We start from the raw sequence: 16,483 nt of genomic DNA, 5'->3' as shown, positions 1-16,483 counted from the left end.
CTTTCTCTCTCTCTCTCTCTCTCTCTCTCTCTCTCTCTCATATCAATAAACATATCCTCGCCCTGGCTGGTGTGGCTCAGTGGATTGAGCGCCAAACTGCAAACCAAAGGATTGCAGGTTCAATTCCTAGCCAGGGCACACACTTGGGTTGCAGGCCAGGTCCCCAGTAGGGGGGCACGTGAGAGGCAACCACACATTGATGTTTCTCTCTTCTCTTTCTCCTTCCCTTCTCCTCTCTCTAAAAATAAATACATAAAATCTTTCTTAAAAAAAAATAAACATATCCTTGGGTAAGGATTAAAAAAATCAAACCAAACCTCATAGTGAGTTTCTGGCCTGGAGTAGGTGCCATTATAGTTATTGAAATGGTGTCACCATTGTGGTTTCAGTTTTCCCTAAACACTAATTCTAATTCAGCTTAATGACTGGTGAGTGAAGGATGCTAGAGGTGTTGTTAAGGACTTGGATATAATTTTTGCCTAAGGATGATAAGTTATTGTTGCTATATATAATTCTAGAACTCCAAATTCCTTTATAGACCGAAGAAAGAAACCTTCCCTTTAGCTAGTTTGATTGTTCTTAGTTAAGAGAACTAAGGTGTATCTGCTAGAAAACTTTGTTTTTTAAAGTTTTATCCCCACACCCTTATTTAGTGGGCTGGGTTACATAGAGATCCACTTTGAGGGCACAGTTTGGGTAGCTGAAACCCCATAAAGTGACTCCAGCTGCTGAGTTAATTATGGAGTCAATTGAAGACAATAGATTGATTGTTACCCTGCAGTGGAATTTGGAAACACACTGGCAGTCTGCCTTACCCTCCAAACATTTCGCTTTACTCTGCAGAATCAACCTGGCTGTTCATTTCAGTTGTGAATGATTTGGAGGAAGAGCATTTTCTCTGTTCTTCTCTTCAGATTTTAACAAAAACCAATGCACTTGAGGGCAATAAAGGCACAGGTACATAGTAGCAATGCAATCCTTATGAAAGCTTTAAGCTATGATTTACGGGACTTTCACACATAGAAAATAAGTGTCTATAATGCATGTGACCAGCTGTGCCTCTAAATTAACTGTAAGGCCTGCATGGTCACACAGCATTCCCATGTGCTGCCCCTTTTCATGAAAACCAAGATAGGTTCACTGTAAGTAGAACCTTCTGACAGAGTGAGTCTAAAAACTGAGTATTTGCACATTTATTTGGAACAATTTAAAAATCTTATTTATTCTTGAGTAAGCCAATACATTCATAATGTAAAATTTAAAAGGGAAAAATAGATCCCTAAGTCCTCTCTCTAGAGATAGCTACTATTACCAGTTTCTTTTATAGCCTTCCAGAGGTTATTTTTAAATACAAAATGCTGGACAAATATGAATATTAGTTACTTTTTTCTTTTTTTAAAGGTAAGATTTCCTTCATTTTGTTTTTTTATTATTATTTTTATAATTTTTTAGAGAGTGGAAGAGAGGGAGAAAGAGAGGGAGAGAAACATCAATGTGTGATTGCCTCCCAAGCGCCACCTACTGGAGACCTGGCCCACAACCCAGGCATGTGTCCTGACTGGGAATTGAACCAGTGACACTTTTGTTTGCAGCCCACGCTCAATCCACTGAGCTACACCAGCCAGGGCTGGTTATTTTTTTTAAAAAAAAATACTAGCATATTATGTTTTTAAAAGATTTTATTTATTTTTAGAGAGCAGGGAAGAGAGGGAGAAAGAGGGAAAGAGAAACACAGAGGTATAAGAGGTACATCAATTGGTTGCCTCTTGTGCACCCCCAACTGGGGACCTTGCCTACATCCTAGGCATGCTCCCTGACTGGGAATCGAACCAGGTACATTTTGGTTTGGAGACTGGCACGCAGTCCACTGAGCCATACTAGCCAGGGCTAAAAAATACTAGCATATTAAATGCCTTGTTAGCAGTATATCTTGGAGTTGTTCATATTGGAATACAAAAAGTTTACTGGCCTGTTTCACAGCTGCATAATATTCCATCAGTAATTTATTTTATTAATCCCATATTGATGCACAGTATTTCCCCATTGTTTTGTAATTACAGACTGCTGCAGGGAATAAACTTGCACACTTATTACTTTACACATATGTCAGTATATCTGTAGGAAAAGCAGAACTGCTGGGCTAAAGGGAATGACGTATTTACTTTCATTCGATGTGGTCAAACTGTACTCCCAAAGGTCCTCTCGGGTCCTTTTGTCAGCAATACCCCTACCCCCCACCACTCTTTTGATGCTTACCACCATGTATTAGTTTAGCTTGTTACTGGAGTTATTATTTTTTTTGATTTTAGAGAGAGGGAGGAAGGGAGAGAGAGACAAAAACACATTTGTTGTTCCATTTATTTATGCATTCATTGATTGATTCTTGTTTGTGCCTCCACTGGGTATCAAACCCATAACCTTGGTGATTGGGATGACACTCTTAACCAACTGAGCTACCCGGCTAGGAACTGTTATTGAATGGAATTATATAGTAATTACTCTCATATTTGGTTCTTCTTTCTCATCATAATGTCCTATACCTTAGAATTTGAGTGCTGTGAGAATTACTCATGGAATAGATGACAGCAGAATTCAGCTGAAGATGATTGCTACTTCACCCTTTCTAAGTGAATTTGGGAGAGCCCTGTGAGGTCCACTCTCTACTATACTGTCCACACTCGGGGTGAATTAACCTTAATAAGTCCTGGAAGTTGAGTGTTGACACTACAGAGAGTGTTCAAGGCAAGATGACACCCTAGAGTGACAGAAAAGAGACCACTGTTTGGCAGTAGCAGATAGGCTGGTGGGGTTATCTGTGAGGGCTTTTTGTGTGAGTGGTAGGAAGTCGCTGGTTCACGTAAGGCCCTGGGACTGGTCTGAGTCAGGCGTGGCATGATCCAGGGACTCAGGAGACATCAGGGCTCTTGTCACTATGTTGCCTTTATTCTCAGTTGTAACTGGATGGGTCATCCACATTCCTCAAGCTGCACTGATCTTCCAGCCCAGGATCAAGAAAAGGAATTTCCCTTTCCCAAAGCTTGCCTTTCAGATCTGTTGAAAAGATTCCGACTGGCTCTTTTGGGTCATTATCATCTCCAAGGTCAGGAAGATGAAGTTCTCTGATTAGCAAGGCTTAGTTACTCCCCCCCGCCAATAGTGGTGACAGTTCTAACAACCATGTATATAATGGTATAATGGACATCATTCTGGCAGTCAAGGCAGTGATGTTGATCATGCGTTGTTTCTCCCTCATTAAAACTGGTGTCGTCAGAAACCAGGATTCTTGTAACTGTTTTTAGTTCAATAATTACCTTGAGCACCTGCCATGTACACACAGTACTGGGCCAGTTGCCCTGGGAATACCAAGACCATGCTCTCGTAGAGGTTGCAAACTAAGAGGCGTGGAAGAAAGTATATAATAACTACATTGAGACTTGGGGCAAGATAAGAGCAGCAAAGCATGTGAGGGTGTGTGAGAGAGACTAAAACAAATGAATAAAAAAGAATCAATCCAAAAGCTACAAAAGGGGAAACTTCCAGCCCTGGGAGACCGAGTTGGGTACTGGGGAAAGTATACAACCGGTTACTTGTTCTGGGTTGTGTATGTTTTTCTCAGCAGTAGGACTTGTGTCTAAGAGCAGGTTTGAAAGAAAAAAGTAGGTCCCAAGATTATTGGGAGTATACATATTCTCTAGCTCTTAAATATATATATATATATATATATATATATATATATATATATATATATATATATATATATATATATATATATATATATACTTTTATTGCTAAGCATTTTGTTTTCAGCTTTGATCCTGTATGAAGTATGTTACTCCTTAGCGTTTCAAAGGATGTAGGAAGAGGGGAGGTGGAAAATTGATAATATCAATAGCTAATAAAAAGTTATGGGAGGAAGCCTGCTTTAATGTGTTTTTTTAAATTTAATATGTTGTTTTTAGAGAGTAACAGGGAGGGAAAGAGAGAGAAAAAGAGAGAAACGGAGACACCTGATTTGTTGTTCCACTTATTTATGCATTCATTGGTTACTTCTTGTATGTGCCCTGAACTGGGGATTGAACTCGCAACCATGTTATATCAGGATGATGCTCCAACCAACTGAGCTACCCAGCCAGGACTTAATAATTTTTTTTTCTAATTTATTTTGCCCTTTAGCTTGCTTCCCTTCTGGCTCCCATCTGCTCAGATAAACCGAATGCATGCTAAAGGTTTTGTTTGTCACCTGAAGGCAGTGAGTGTGTCTAGGAACTTGGTTAATTATTAACGCATGGAAAAAGTCACATTTTCCCTTTTTTACAAGTACTGTTAACATAGCACACAAAGCCATGCTATCCTGAATAAATTTAGAAAGAAGAAATAAATACCAACATCACCCCTAACTGCAAACACACACACACCAAAGCTTTAGACTTTGACATCCAGGATTAAGCAGTCCTGGATCACCTAGAAAAGAGAGCAAACTTTACTGATAAAGCTCAAGATTATAGTTTTGCTAAGTTGAAAGACATAAGAAAAGAAAATCTGTAGATGTCTTCAGTGGTGGGAAGTCTGAGGTGCTTTCTTTATCTTCCTTTCCTTTCTCTTGCCCTTCTCCAGCTCTTGCTACAAGGGAGAGGGGAGCATTGCATTTATGGCACTCAGAAGTGGTGTGCAGTTGTCAGAGCTCTTGGTATTTTATTCCATGTTGAGCTTCAGTTTTAAGATTGTAGCAGAAATATTAATATGCAATGAAAAATCTGATGCAATATTGAATGATTGCTTTAGAAAAGTAAGTGTAATGGTAATAACCCTTCCATTTCATCCATTCTTTGATGCTTCAGGATTAACAAAGCAATTTTTTAAAAAGTCTTAATGAATTCTTTTTATCTTTTATGATATAAAGCTTTTTAGTTTTTTGGATTTAATTTTTCTAGTTTAAACTTTTAGTGTTTTTAGCTTTTTGAAATACCTTGAAAAGATAGTTGATGTGTAAGACTCTACAGTTAACATTACAAAGACCTGTGTCTCAGAGTCCGCTTCCAAAGGCATTGAGTACGTCTGTCTGGGCATTCCTTTTCTCCACTCAACATTCTGAGAATCTGTAGCAAAGATTCATGACCATTACTTTCCTGACAGCCTCTTGTGGAGTATGTCCCTGGCACAGGTCAGGTGAGCACATCTTCCAGATCAGCCTGACCTAAATAAAACCTTAGATCCATTTTACTTAGAAGGTTTACAAATGCACTCCTCTTATAGAGGAACCTCCAGGCTGCTTGTCTGCATTAGAGGGTCTGAGCTGGTGTCACACTGAATGCAGGACACCAGGGTGACGCAGACACCAGCCAGCTGCAGCTGCGGTGCTGTGGATGGACGAGACATGAGAGAAATTCACATGGACTACTGAGTCCTGCGGAGGAAAAGGGACGGCACGGCTACCCTCTCAAGGGGAGGGTGCCTTGGAGTGGCCTGGCCACTCTCTCAAGAGGAGAGTACCAGCCAACCTGCTTGAATAGGCTTTTATTAGTTTTTTTGGGTAGGAATACAGATACAGCTTATTAATCATTGTCTGGCAGTGAGGATCAAATGATAGGTAACGTTCAAAGAACTAATAGGGCTCACACTGAGTTGTGGTCTATCACCTAAAAAGGCTACAGAACTTAAGGGGCTAAACTCATTTCCTGCCCGGGCCTTTTTTTTTTTTAAGATTTTATTTATTTATTTTTAGAGAGGGAAGGGAGGGAGAAAGAGAGAGAGAGAAACATCAATGTGCAGTTGCTGGGGGTCATGGCCTGAAACCCAGGCATGTACCCTTACTGGGAATCGAACCTATGACACTTTGGTTCGCAGCCTGTGCTCAATCCACTGAGCTACGCCAGCCAGGGCCTGCCCGGGCCTTTTAAGAGCATTCTCAGCAAAGCAGGTTTCACAGGATTTTACATATCCTTTCTCAGGCCTGATCACCCCTGGAAGCCCGCTGTTTTCCAGTGCAGGGCTGCACCGCCCCTTGTCATTGTTTCAGGCTTGAGTCAGGCAGAGGAGGCAAGGCAGCTGAGAGATAGGAGACTTCTCGCAGGCAGAATGAGGACTCAGGCTTTGTCAAAGCCAAGGGGCAAGGGTTGATCACCCCCTTTTTCCACAGCCCCCCAAGTCCTTCCCTGAGGGCCTTCCCACATGATCATGCCTGTCTTAGGTGGCCCCTCCCATGAGGGATCTTACTTGTCATTGGCTAACCGACCAAGCAATGGGGGCCAGGCAAGGAGCAGAAGTGGTGCTCCTGCCAGGGAGATAAACTTTGTCTCCTTAGTGACTTCTGGTCCCAAGGTCTCTCACTCAGCCTTAGTCATGGGGGGTTACAGCTCCTGAGACCAGGCAGGGCAGTTCCCAACACCAGGGATCTGCTCCGTGTTGAACATGTGAACTGCTTGAGTGAATGCACCTATGTGTAGATCTCTGTAGGGGGGATCTGCCCCCAAAGTACCCCCACTCCCCGCCCATGGATGAGAATAAGTCTACTGAGACATGATGTGCTTGGGGAGGAAAGGTGACCAATCTCTCAAAGGAGAAAGACCTTGAGCCTGTTCCTCAGTGGGCTTTTATTGGGTTTAATTTGCATAGAAATACAGGTCGTATATACAATAAAGCTCATCAATCATTGTCAGGAAGTTAGTATCAAATAAATAGATAATATACAAAGAACTAGGAGGGCCCTGGCTGGTGTAGCTCAGTGGATTGAGCACGGGCTGAGAAGCAAAGGGCCGCTGGGTTTGATTCCCAGTCAGGGCACATGCCTGGGTTGTGGGCCAGGTCCCCAGTGGGGGCCACGTGAGAGGCAACCACACATTGATGCTTCTCTCCCTCTCTTTCTCCCTCCCTTCCCCTCTCTCAAAAAAATTAATAAAAATTAAAACAAACCAAAAAATGCCTGTAATAAAAAAAGAAGAACTAGGAGGGCTTATTCTGAGTCAGGGTCAGTTAGCCAAAGGGCCTTAAAACTTTGGGAAACAAACTCATTTTATGCTTGGACCCTTATCTTTTAAATTGAGGGCATTCTTAGCAAAGCAGGTTTCACAGGATTTTATGCATTCTTTTCTTAGGAGCTGATTGCCCCTGGAACCAGCCTTTCCAGCACAGGGCCACACCCACCTCTGGCATTGTTTTAGGCTTAAGTCAGAGGGGGTTGCGGGCAGCCAAAAGATTAGGAGACTTGTCACAGACAGAATGAGCACTCAGGCTATGTCAAAGCCGACGGGAGAGGGTCCATCACCCCCTTTTTCTATAGTCCCCCAAGTCCTTCCCTGATGGCTCAGTTGTAACCATGCTTGTCTTAGGTCATCACTCCCTTGATGAATCTTACCCATCATTGGCTAACAGGTCATCTTCCCCGGGGCCAAGCAGGGTGAAGTAAAGGGGGTCGAGGCAGCGCCCCTGCTGGGAAGATAAGCTTTGTCTCCTTAGCGGCTTATGGTCCCAAGGTCTTTTACTCAGCCTTAGCCATGGGGGTTACAGTTTCTGAAACCAGGCAGGGTGGTTCCCAACAGATTTCCTAATAGTTACTGTGCTGCTCTTCATGCTTCCGGTGTGCCGGCAAAGCCTTGTCGTGTGCCCAGTGATCACTGAACAATAATCCCTGTTTTATTAGGGTGCCTGAAGTGGTACAGGAACTTCCAGTGACTTCGCCCATGGATGACTTCAGGCAGCCTCATTACAGCAGCAATGATAACTTGGAGACACCTGCTAAAAGGGCTCCTGCAAAGAGGAGAGCGGGGAAGCCAAAGAGGCCAGAGCAGGACCACTATGAGACGGACTACACGACGGGCGGAGAGTCCTGCGAGGAGCTGGAGGAAGACTGGGTCAGGTACGCTGGCCTCTGGTGCCGGAACACAGAATGCTGCACAGCTGGTCTTCACATTGTGGAGCCCCTGCCCCCTGAACTGGGGTGGATGGTATAATTCCGTTCTTTCCCAGCCAAGACTGGAGACTTAGTGGTTTTCCTTAGTGCTCTTTCGTCATAAGGGGCGTGGAGGGGGTAGGTTTGGCTGTAACCGTGGCTTAAAAACACTTTCAACAGCCCCCACTAAATGGCTGACAAAGTTCACCAGGGCTCTTACTTTACCAAGTCACCCAAGAAAGGCCTTTCCAACAAATAAAATACAAGTAAAGAGAAGCTTTATTTTACCGATTATAAAGTCCCCAGACCGGTGCTATGTATGGCATTTCTTCGGCATTTACTTTTAAGCTTTCACAATGAGACCAGAGATTCTTTTAAAAGTTTCTCCAGAGGACTTGGGAAAACAGTTCTGTAAACAGTTAACAATCTAATGTTAACTGGTCAAGGTTGTGGTGAAGTGCCTTTGTGTGTGTGCCAGTGGTTTCGTTCTAGTCCACCACCACCCACTCTGCTCGTGTTTGATGGGCAGCCTTTTTATGCCCGAGCACTGTGAGGACTGGGGCACAAACCAGAAATGTTTGTGGTGCAGATGGTGATTAATCAAACATTGCTTCTCAAGGTGTTAGGCATGGTGGGGTGTGTATAGTCTGAATTCCTCTACTCACTGGTGGTTCTCATACCTCATTTCCCCCTCTGTCCTTAAGGGTTCTTGGCCTACTTCAGCCATTTGTCTATGAAATACTTACTTTTAGAAATCCTGAATTCTTGTTGCCATTTTAACGAATCCTTTAATTTCTTCTCTTTGTAAAATGAAGATATTGGAGTGATTTAAATCTAAAATTGCAAATTTCATATTGCTGTGAGGTTCCTTAGTTGTGTTAAACAACTCAGTATTTCCTCCGTGGATTATGGGTGAATAGCATTATCTTCATATATAAATAATAGCTGGTATACTGAGAGAGAGATACAAGTGATCAGAATTGTAGATTTTTTCCGTAGCTTAATGCATTGCCAAATTATTTGTACAATGAGCATGCATTTTTAGACATGTACATTTTAAGGCATGTTTTATAATGAAAGGACTTCAGCTATTTCCACTTAGGAGAAACAAACCAAGATAAAAAAACAAGAACGACAACCAAAAAAAAAAATGCCCCATGCCCCAAAACATCCTGAAAACCATATAGGTGGTGGTGGAAAATAGCCAGCTGCCAGTCAGCTGCTCTGTCACTGCAGTGGTGACAGCATCCTTCCTATTCACGAATTCCAGTTGTAAGACATTAAACATATGTTGCATTATCATGTTGTATATTCAGAATAAATGGGTTCTTATGACTTGAACCTGAAATTTTATAAATTGTTTTTAACTTTATTTCTAAAAATTATGTAGGCATAGTTTAAAAAAAAACACATGATCAGTGGTGTCTAAAGTATAATTCTTCTTAATAGAACTTACTTGCGACCCACTTTCCTCTTCCCCATAAGCTACAAAAAGAAACAAGAATGTCATTCTCTGCATCCCATCAGTTTTATGTTTGAGGAAGAAGCACTGCATGTTACATACATACACTGCATGTATGTCTGCTGAGGATACATAGTCATTTTCTCACTGAATTTTTAGGGAATATCCACCTATCACTTCAGATCATCAAAGACAACTCTACAAGCGAAGTTTCGACTCTGGCCTGCAGGAATACAAGCGCTTACAAGCAGAACTCGATGAGATCAATAAAGAGCTCTCTCGTCTGGATAAAGAATTGGATGACTATAGAGAAGAAAGTGAAGAGTACATGGTAAATTCAAACTTGATAATTAATATTATATTACATATACTTTTATTCTGATCTGTGGAAAGCCGGTATCCCTCATACTGATGTTGATACAAAATTTGCTAGTAATTATCAAACGGTAACTTCATTGAAGAATACTTAAAATTGAGTTTTGGATGAAAGTCTTCCAAGTTGAAAAGTGTGCTAATACTAATGGAGTTAAGAATTACAAAGTAATAGTCTATGTACATATATCCCATTCTAGTTAAAAGAAAACAACTATATTATTTTTTGTTTATATACCCAGTTCGTTTTTTATGTAAAAAATTCAAACAATATGGAATTGTATAAATTCCTTAAATTCCATCATCTGGTTATCACCAAAACATTAGTTTTTGAACTAGCCCCTCCATGTAGAAGTGCACCTGGACACATACCATCTTTGATAAAGAATTCTCTTACGTGTTTTATCTAGATCTTTCCTGCTTTTTTACTCAAAAATAGTTTTTGTTTGTTTTTTCCCGTGATCACCTGGCTGAGAGAGTATTTGTCTGTATAAAGAAAGTTACTCTGTCCTTTTTAACCCCCTTCCACATGATACTCTGAGGAAGGAAGTAGCGCTGCAGCGATCACACCTAAGGAGTTGGGAATTACGCTGTAGCTCGCTAAAGGCAGTACACCACCTACACAGGTTATTTGGAGTTCCTCTGCATGGGAAATGTGTCACTTCTAACATTTTTTAATTTATTTAGTTGGTCACTTACATCAGCATGAATTCATGGATATATTAGTTTATACTATGGGTTATAATCATATACTACTTTATTTTGTTGCTTGCATTGTTATAGCTGTGACCATTGGGAACTCTTTCAGTTGCCTCTTTTGTCTGTTCAGTGAACCCCCATCATTGGGTGGGGGGGGGTTCTTTTTAAATGCTTTCTGCCACTGCCTACATCCTATTTTTTTTAATCCTCACCCAAGGATATGTTCATTGATTTTAGAAAGGAAAAGGGAGAGACACAGAGAGAGACAGGGAAATGTTGATTGGTTGCCTTCTCTACGTACCCTGACTGCAGATCGAACCCTCAACCTAGCTATGGGCCCTGACTGGATCTGTAATTTATTGTTGTATTGGACTGTGCTCCAACCAAGTGAGCCACTCAGGCAGAGCTCTTCTGCTTTTGTATTCAACAACAGCCTATGGTTATCCTTTCATATCAATAATAAAGAATGACTATATTTTGCTGTATAATGCGCACATTTTTACCCAAGTTTTTGAGGGTAAAACAAGAATGTGTATTATACATGGGTATGATAATGGGTATAATAATCCCATGTATATGCACACAGAACTATGGGTATGCATTATACACAGGAGTGCATTATGCATGGCAAAATACAGTACTTACTGAAAAAAAAATTTTGTGTGTTAAAAATAGCTATACAATATTCAATTCTGTGGTTATCATAATTTACTTACAAGTCATCCTCTGCCTCTGACTGGTGTGGCTCAGTGGGTTTGGCATCATCCTATAAACCAAAACGTTGCCAGTTTGATTCCCAGTCAGGGCACATGCCTGGGTTGCAAGCCAAATCCCTGACTGGGTGCATGTAAGAGGCAACTGTTCAATGTTTCTCTCTCCCATTGATGTTTCTCTCTCTCTCTCTTTCACCCTCCCTTCCCCCTCTCTAAAAATAAATTAAAAAAACAAAGTCATCCTCTGTGAGTAGACATTCAGGTATGTCTACCCCCTGCCCCCGCCCACTCAGTAGTACCAGTAATACTCTGGTGAACCTCTCCATATTTGCATATTTGTTTAGCTTGAACAAATTCCAGAATATAAAATTGCTGAGTCAGAAGTTATGTACATTTAAATTTTTATTGCAAAACTTACCTCCAGGAAGATTATATCAGCCGCATTCCTGCTAATGATGCTCTAGAGGGCTCATCTGATATACATTTCACCAGTACTTAGTGCCTGAAAAACTGCTGCCTTATATCTTAGATGTTAGTACCTAAACTTTTTTTAATCACATCATTTATTTATTGGAACCTCATATTCATGTTATAAAATGCTCTTTGCTATTTTTAATTGGGGAGATTTTTTTTTTTTCAGTTTTGAAGCATTTGTTTATATAGTTCAATTTAACAGTTGTTTATGCCTGTTGTATGGTGTTATTATAAACCTTTCTCAACTCAGTGAACAATTATTATGCATCATTATTGTGTCCTTGCTGTAGAAGTGCTGAAATGAGAAAGATAAATGAAATCCTGTGTCAGCCCTCAAAGAGCTCATACCCTAAGGGAGAAACTGACATCTAAACAACTTAGACAATGTGACTAATGCCATATTCACATAATGTGTAGGTAGTACTGTAACTGATTGCTGGGGGAAGGAATAAGGTCTGATGAAGGCCTGGAAAGTTCAGGAGAGGCTTCATTGCAAGGTAACCATTGCAGATTCCCCCAGACTGGGGAGGGGTACATGAGGACAGCCATAAGGAAAACATGGTAGAAATCTGGAAGCATTAACATGCTCAGTTTTTAAAAGGAATTGCAAATGATGGGAGCTAAGGCTGGAAAGGTGGGAAATGAGATTAGTAGAGGAATTAATGGGGAGCTCTGACCAGTTTTATAATGGGATATAACCTGGTCAGAGCTGTGCTTTACAAGACCTCTGTGGGGTCAGTGTGGCAAATGGACTGGCACAGGGGAAGAGGAGAGACAACAGAACAAGTCGTGACCTGCCTATGTGAACGGAACGGAAAATATGATATTGATTTCTCTTCACCAGCTTCCTTGGGCTGCCTCCTGACCATGATAGCTTTAAGAGCTTTAAGACTTTGTTATTTTAATTTCCTGTTTTGTTTTTTTTTGCATTTTTAACTTCAAAATATAGCATTAGTAATGTTATTTTTGAAAGAGGAAATATGCCATTGAATATATTCCCTTGTGTTTCTCATTAATAGGCTGCTGCTGATGAATACAATAGACTAAAGGAAGTTAAAGGAGTAAGTATCCCATATTGTAAGATTCTTTTAGGAAGACTTTTTCTGTTACATGTTTTTCCTTTAATCTTTAGAATGACTATGAATCCCTTGTCACCCACGCACTGATTATAGATAAAAGGCCCAATGACTGCAAGATAAATTAATACCCAAGAAGTTGGAACCTTAATTTCAGTTGTTTGTCATTGCAACCAATACTGATTTTTTAAAACCGTTTTAAAGGTTGGAAATATATGGAAAAGTACACAAATCTAAGTGTACAACCTGGTAAATTTTCACAAAGCAATCACACAGCTTTGTACCTGGTGCTCAGATCAAAGAATATATTTCCTAGTACCCCTGACAATTCCTTCTTGTACTGTCTTCCAGTTTTTAAATTCTTTCCAGAGGTAACCACCATCCCAACTCCTAACATTATAGATTAATTTTGCCTGTTTTAAACCTTACATAACTGGGAACATATATGTGTGATTTTTAAAAAAGATGCATTTACTGATTTGAGAGGGAGAGATGCACACATATTGATTTGTTATTCCACTTACTTGTGCAATCATTGGTTGCTTCCTGTATGTGCCCTGACGTGGGATTGAACCCATAACCTTGGTGTATCGGGACAACACTCCCAACTGAGCTACCTGGCCAGGGTTGATTTCTTGCTCAGTACTATGAGATCCATTCATGTTTTGGCATGTAGTTGTGGATCATTTATTTTTACTTATTTTGTGAATAAAACACAACATACTCATTTATTCTTTCATTAATGAGTATTTGGGTTGTTTCCTGCTTAGGGCTTTTACAGCCAGTGCAGCTTCAAACATTTAAGTGTCTATGCATGTGTGCACACACTTGTTAGGTATATACTTAGGAGTGAAATTGTAGGGTCATTGGGCAAGTGTGTATCTGGTGCTGTCCAACAGCTTTCCTGGCTTGCACCAGTTCATGGACCCACTGAGAAGTGTGCATTCCTGTTGCCATTATCACTTTTTCTTGACTTCCGATGTTTTTTTGTTCTGAAAATATTTTATATTAATTTTTTAAAATTACAAAACATCAGTTTAAATGCAAGAGTTTAAAAGCATGTACAGTTTCCTGTCTCATGCGCCATTTATCCAGTTCCTCTTTCCCAAGTTAACTGATATCACCGGTTTGTTGTTTTACTGAATTTTTAGATGATCTTTGTGTTAGCAAAAAAGCCAATAAGCGTATTTTGTCACTTTGCAAATCATTAGAAATGAGTGTATCCTTTGTAGAACTCAGGTTAGAAGACCTTGAGTTCAGCGAAGAGAATTAGCTGCCTGTCTGGTCTGAGATACCACCAGCTGGCTTGTGTAGGTCACGTCGTTTAACACTCCCAGCAGTTCTGTCTGACTGGTGCTCCCCCTGGTTTTCGCTACACTTCTGCCCTCCCAGCAGCTACACAGAACTCATTTTTATATTGTTAAATTTACCTGTTTCATTTTTTCCCTTTTAGTCTGCAAATTACAAAAGTAAAAGGAATTATTGTAAGCAGTTGAAGAGTAAGTTGTCACACATCAAGAAAATGGTTGGAGACTATGACAGAGGGAAGACAGAAGGCAGAATCCAGATCGTCTGAGTGGTTAAGAGGTGTCTGGCGTCTCTGCGATGCTGTCAGGATGCAAAATGACTTTGGACTCCAACCGGAGAGGCCAAACCTTTGTGACCATTACAAAGTTTTGGTAGCTTTAATATCATTGGTATTGAAGCATTTTATAAGTACCTTTTGATAATCAACTGTGCTGAACACTCCAATTAAGGATATTATGCTTTCAACTTCGGTTCTTTTATTAAGAACTGTTGTTTGAGTTTTTTAAACTGTTGACCTTAAAGGAAGGTTGCTGAGTGGACTGTGCTGTGAACTTTCATGCCCTAGGCAGTCGTGCCTTCGTACTTCATTATTTTGAATAGGTGGTCTCATTTAATCCTCCCAGAATGCTCCCTTCACATAACTATTATTTATAATCATTCCTTTTCAGATGAGGAAACTGGGTCCCTGCAATGAAGTGAAACTGCTTTTTTCCTAGCTTGCAGTTTTGGTTAAGTCTGTTTTATGACTCCATTAATAAAGTCCCTGGCCATTCACATTTTAGCTACTGTGGATATTGCATTCTACCAACCTCCCTATTGATATTTTTCTGTGTATAAATGGTTAAAAGAGCTTTTTATTGTTTTATGTTATCTTGGTAATAAAGATCATGTAAAAGTAAACAAATTTTGAAATTTAAAGCTTGTAAATACATATTTACTTTTTAAAATCAAAATTTAAAACCACTGGTTAGAATTTTGTGTATTTTTAAATACTTTTTAATCTTTTATGGTTTACATGCTTTTTTAAAAAAACCAACTAGGCCTTTCATTATATTAGAGTATCTGATTACATTTGTAATTTGGTTGTGACTTGAAATGCATCTTACAGGAATGTTCAAGTTCTGTACCTATTTTACAAGGTATTAAACCAAGTGTTTTCTTTATATAACATGCCTGTTGGATGTCATTAGAGCTGTTAATTTTAAGCTGTACAAAACTACACTCAGCAGTGGTATCTGTTATTGTTTTAAAGTACTTTGGGTGCTGCACTGGTTGCTTGTTTCCCAGTCTGTCAGCTCTAAGAAGGCCAGTTGTCTGACACTAGAATCCAGTATCACAAAACATCAAATATTTCAAATTGTGTGCTTAAATCTCAATACTTTTATTAGTAAAGTAAAATTAGCTGATAATACTGGGCACATCACTAGTCAAGTTGACTGATCATCCCCCCAGTTTAGAACTCTGTTTTGGTGAAAATATTTTGATGAAGCCATAATTAATCATTAGTAGTATGCAATTCAGTCATTCAGATAGGAAGAGGGAGAGATAAGGAGAGAAAAAGAAATGCCGACTTGTTGCTCCACTCATTCGTGCATTCATTGGTTGCTTATTGTCTGTGCCCTGACTGGGGTTGAAACCACAACCTTGGCCTCTTGGGACAATGCTCTAACCAACTGAGCTACCCAGCCAGGGTCCATAGGTAAACTTTTAAGTAAAGTTTCCACTGTAACACTGATTTCTTCAAATTGAAGAAATTCACCCTGGCTGGTGTGACTCAGTGGATTGAGTGCCAGCCTGCAAGCCAAAGGGTTGCCGGTTCGATTCCCAGTCAGGGCACATGCCTGGGTTCCGGGCCAGGTCCCCAGTGGGGGCATGTGAGAGGCAACCACACATTGATGTTTCTCTCCTTCTCTGTCTGTCTCTCTTCCCCTAAAAATAAATAAATAAAATCTTTAAAACATATATTTAAAAAATTGAAGAAATTCTTCATTTTCCATATGCTTTACATACTTATGACTAAATAGTCTATGCTTTTCATACCTTTTGGAGTCACACCAAATGGTAACGACTCTCTTGAGCAACTTAACTGATTTTTATGTGTGCTAAAATTTTAACTCTGTTCTTGGAAGTCAATGTACTTGGTTTATGAAGGCAAGCTTGGCCATACATGTCTGCATTATAAAATTGTGCTGTGCAATTGGATTTTGAAATAAAATAACAAAATCATTTTTCAAATGTAGTACTTACTAAAGACTACTTCAGGAACCAGGGTCAGGGGGTTTCTGCTGGGATTGATACTAACTAGCTAGATATAACTTTGAAAAGCCACTCAAGCAGTTTCTAAGTCTGGAAAATAAGAGGTTTAGTTTAGATTAGGTCTCTTCCACCTCTGACCTTCCGTGATTCTTATGTCTGCATTCTGCTTCCTACTCTGTGCACCATTGTTCAAGATTTTGTTGTGAAAGCATGTGGTCCACTTCGTAAAGGTTCGTTG

The 16,483-nt window shown here is 40.1% G+C and overlaps 1 protein-coding gene across 3 annotated transcripts in view; it reads left to right on the top strand.

Annotated features, from left to right (window-relative positions):
- The window catches only part of OCLN (occludin), a 49,000-nt gene extending 32,772 nt beyond the window's left edge, over window positions 1-16,228 (top strand). For all 3 annotated transcript variants that reach the window (XM_045848118.1, XM_045848120.1, XM_045848121.1), the window contains exons 6-9: window positions 7,637-7,852; window positions 9,507-9,678; window positions 12,625-12,666; window positions 14,135-16,228. In XM_045848118.1, the coding sequence (XP_045704074.1) occupies window positions 7,637-7,852; window positions 9,507-9,678; window positions 12,625-12,666; window positions 14,135-14,257 (553 nt within the window). In that variant the 3' untranslated portion in view covers window positions 14,258-16,228. The remainder of the gene's footprint in view (window positions 1-7,636; window positions 7,853-9,506; window positions 9,679-12,624; window positions 12,667-14,134) is intronic.
- Window positions 16,229-16,483: the final 255 nt, after the last annotated feature.

The sequence above is a fragment of the Phyllostomus hastatus genome, unplaced genomic scaffold, assembly GCF_019186645.2.
Source record: "Phyllostomus hastatus isolate PE091 unplaced genomic scaffold, TTU_PhHast_1.1 phas_contig_58, whole genome shotgun sequence".
Taxonomy (NCBI): domain Eukaryota; kingdom Metazoa; phylum Chordata; class Mammalia; order Chiroptera; family Phyllostomidae; genus Phyllostomus; species Phyllostomus hastatus.
This window is presented reverse-complemented; position numbering and strand designations above follow the sequence as displayed.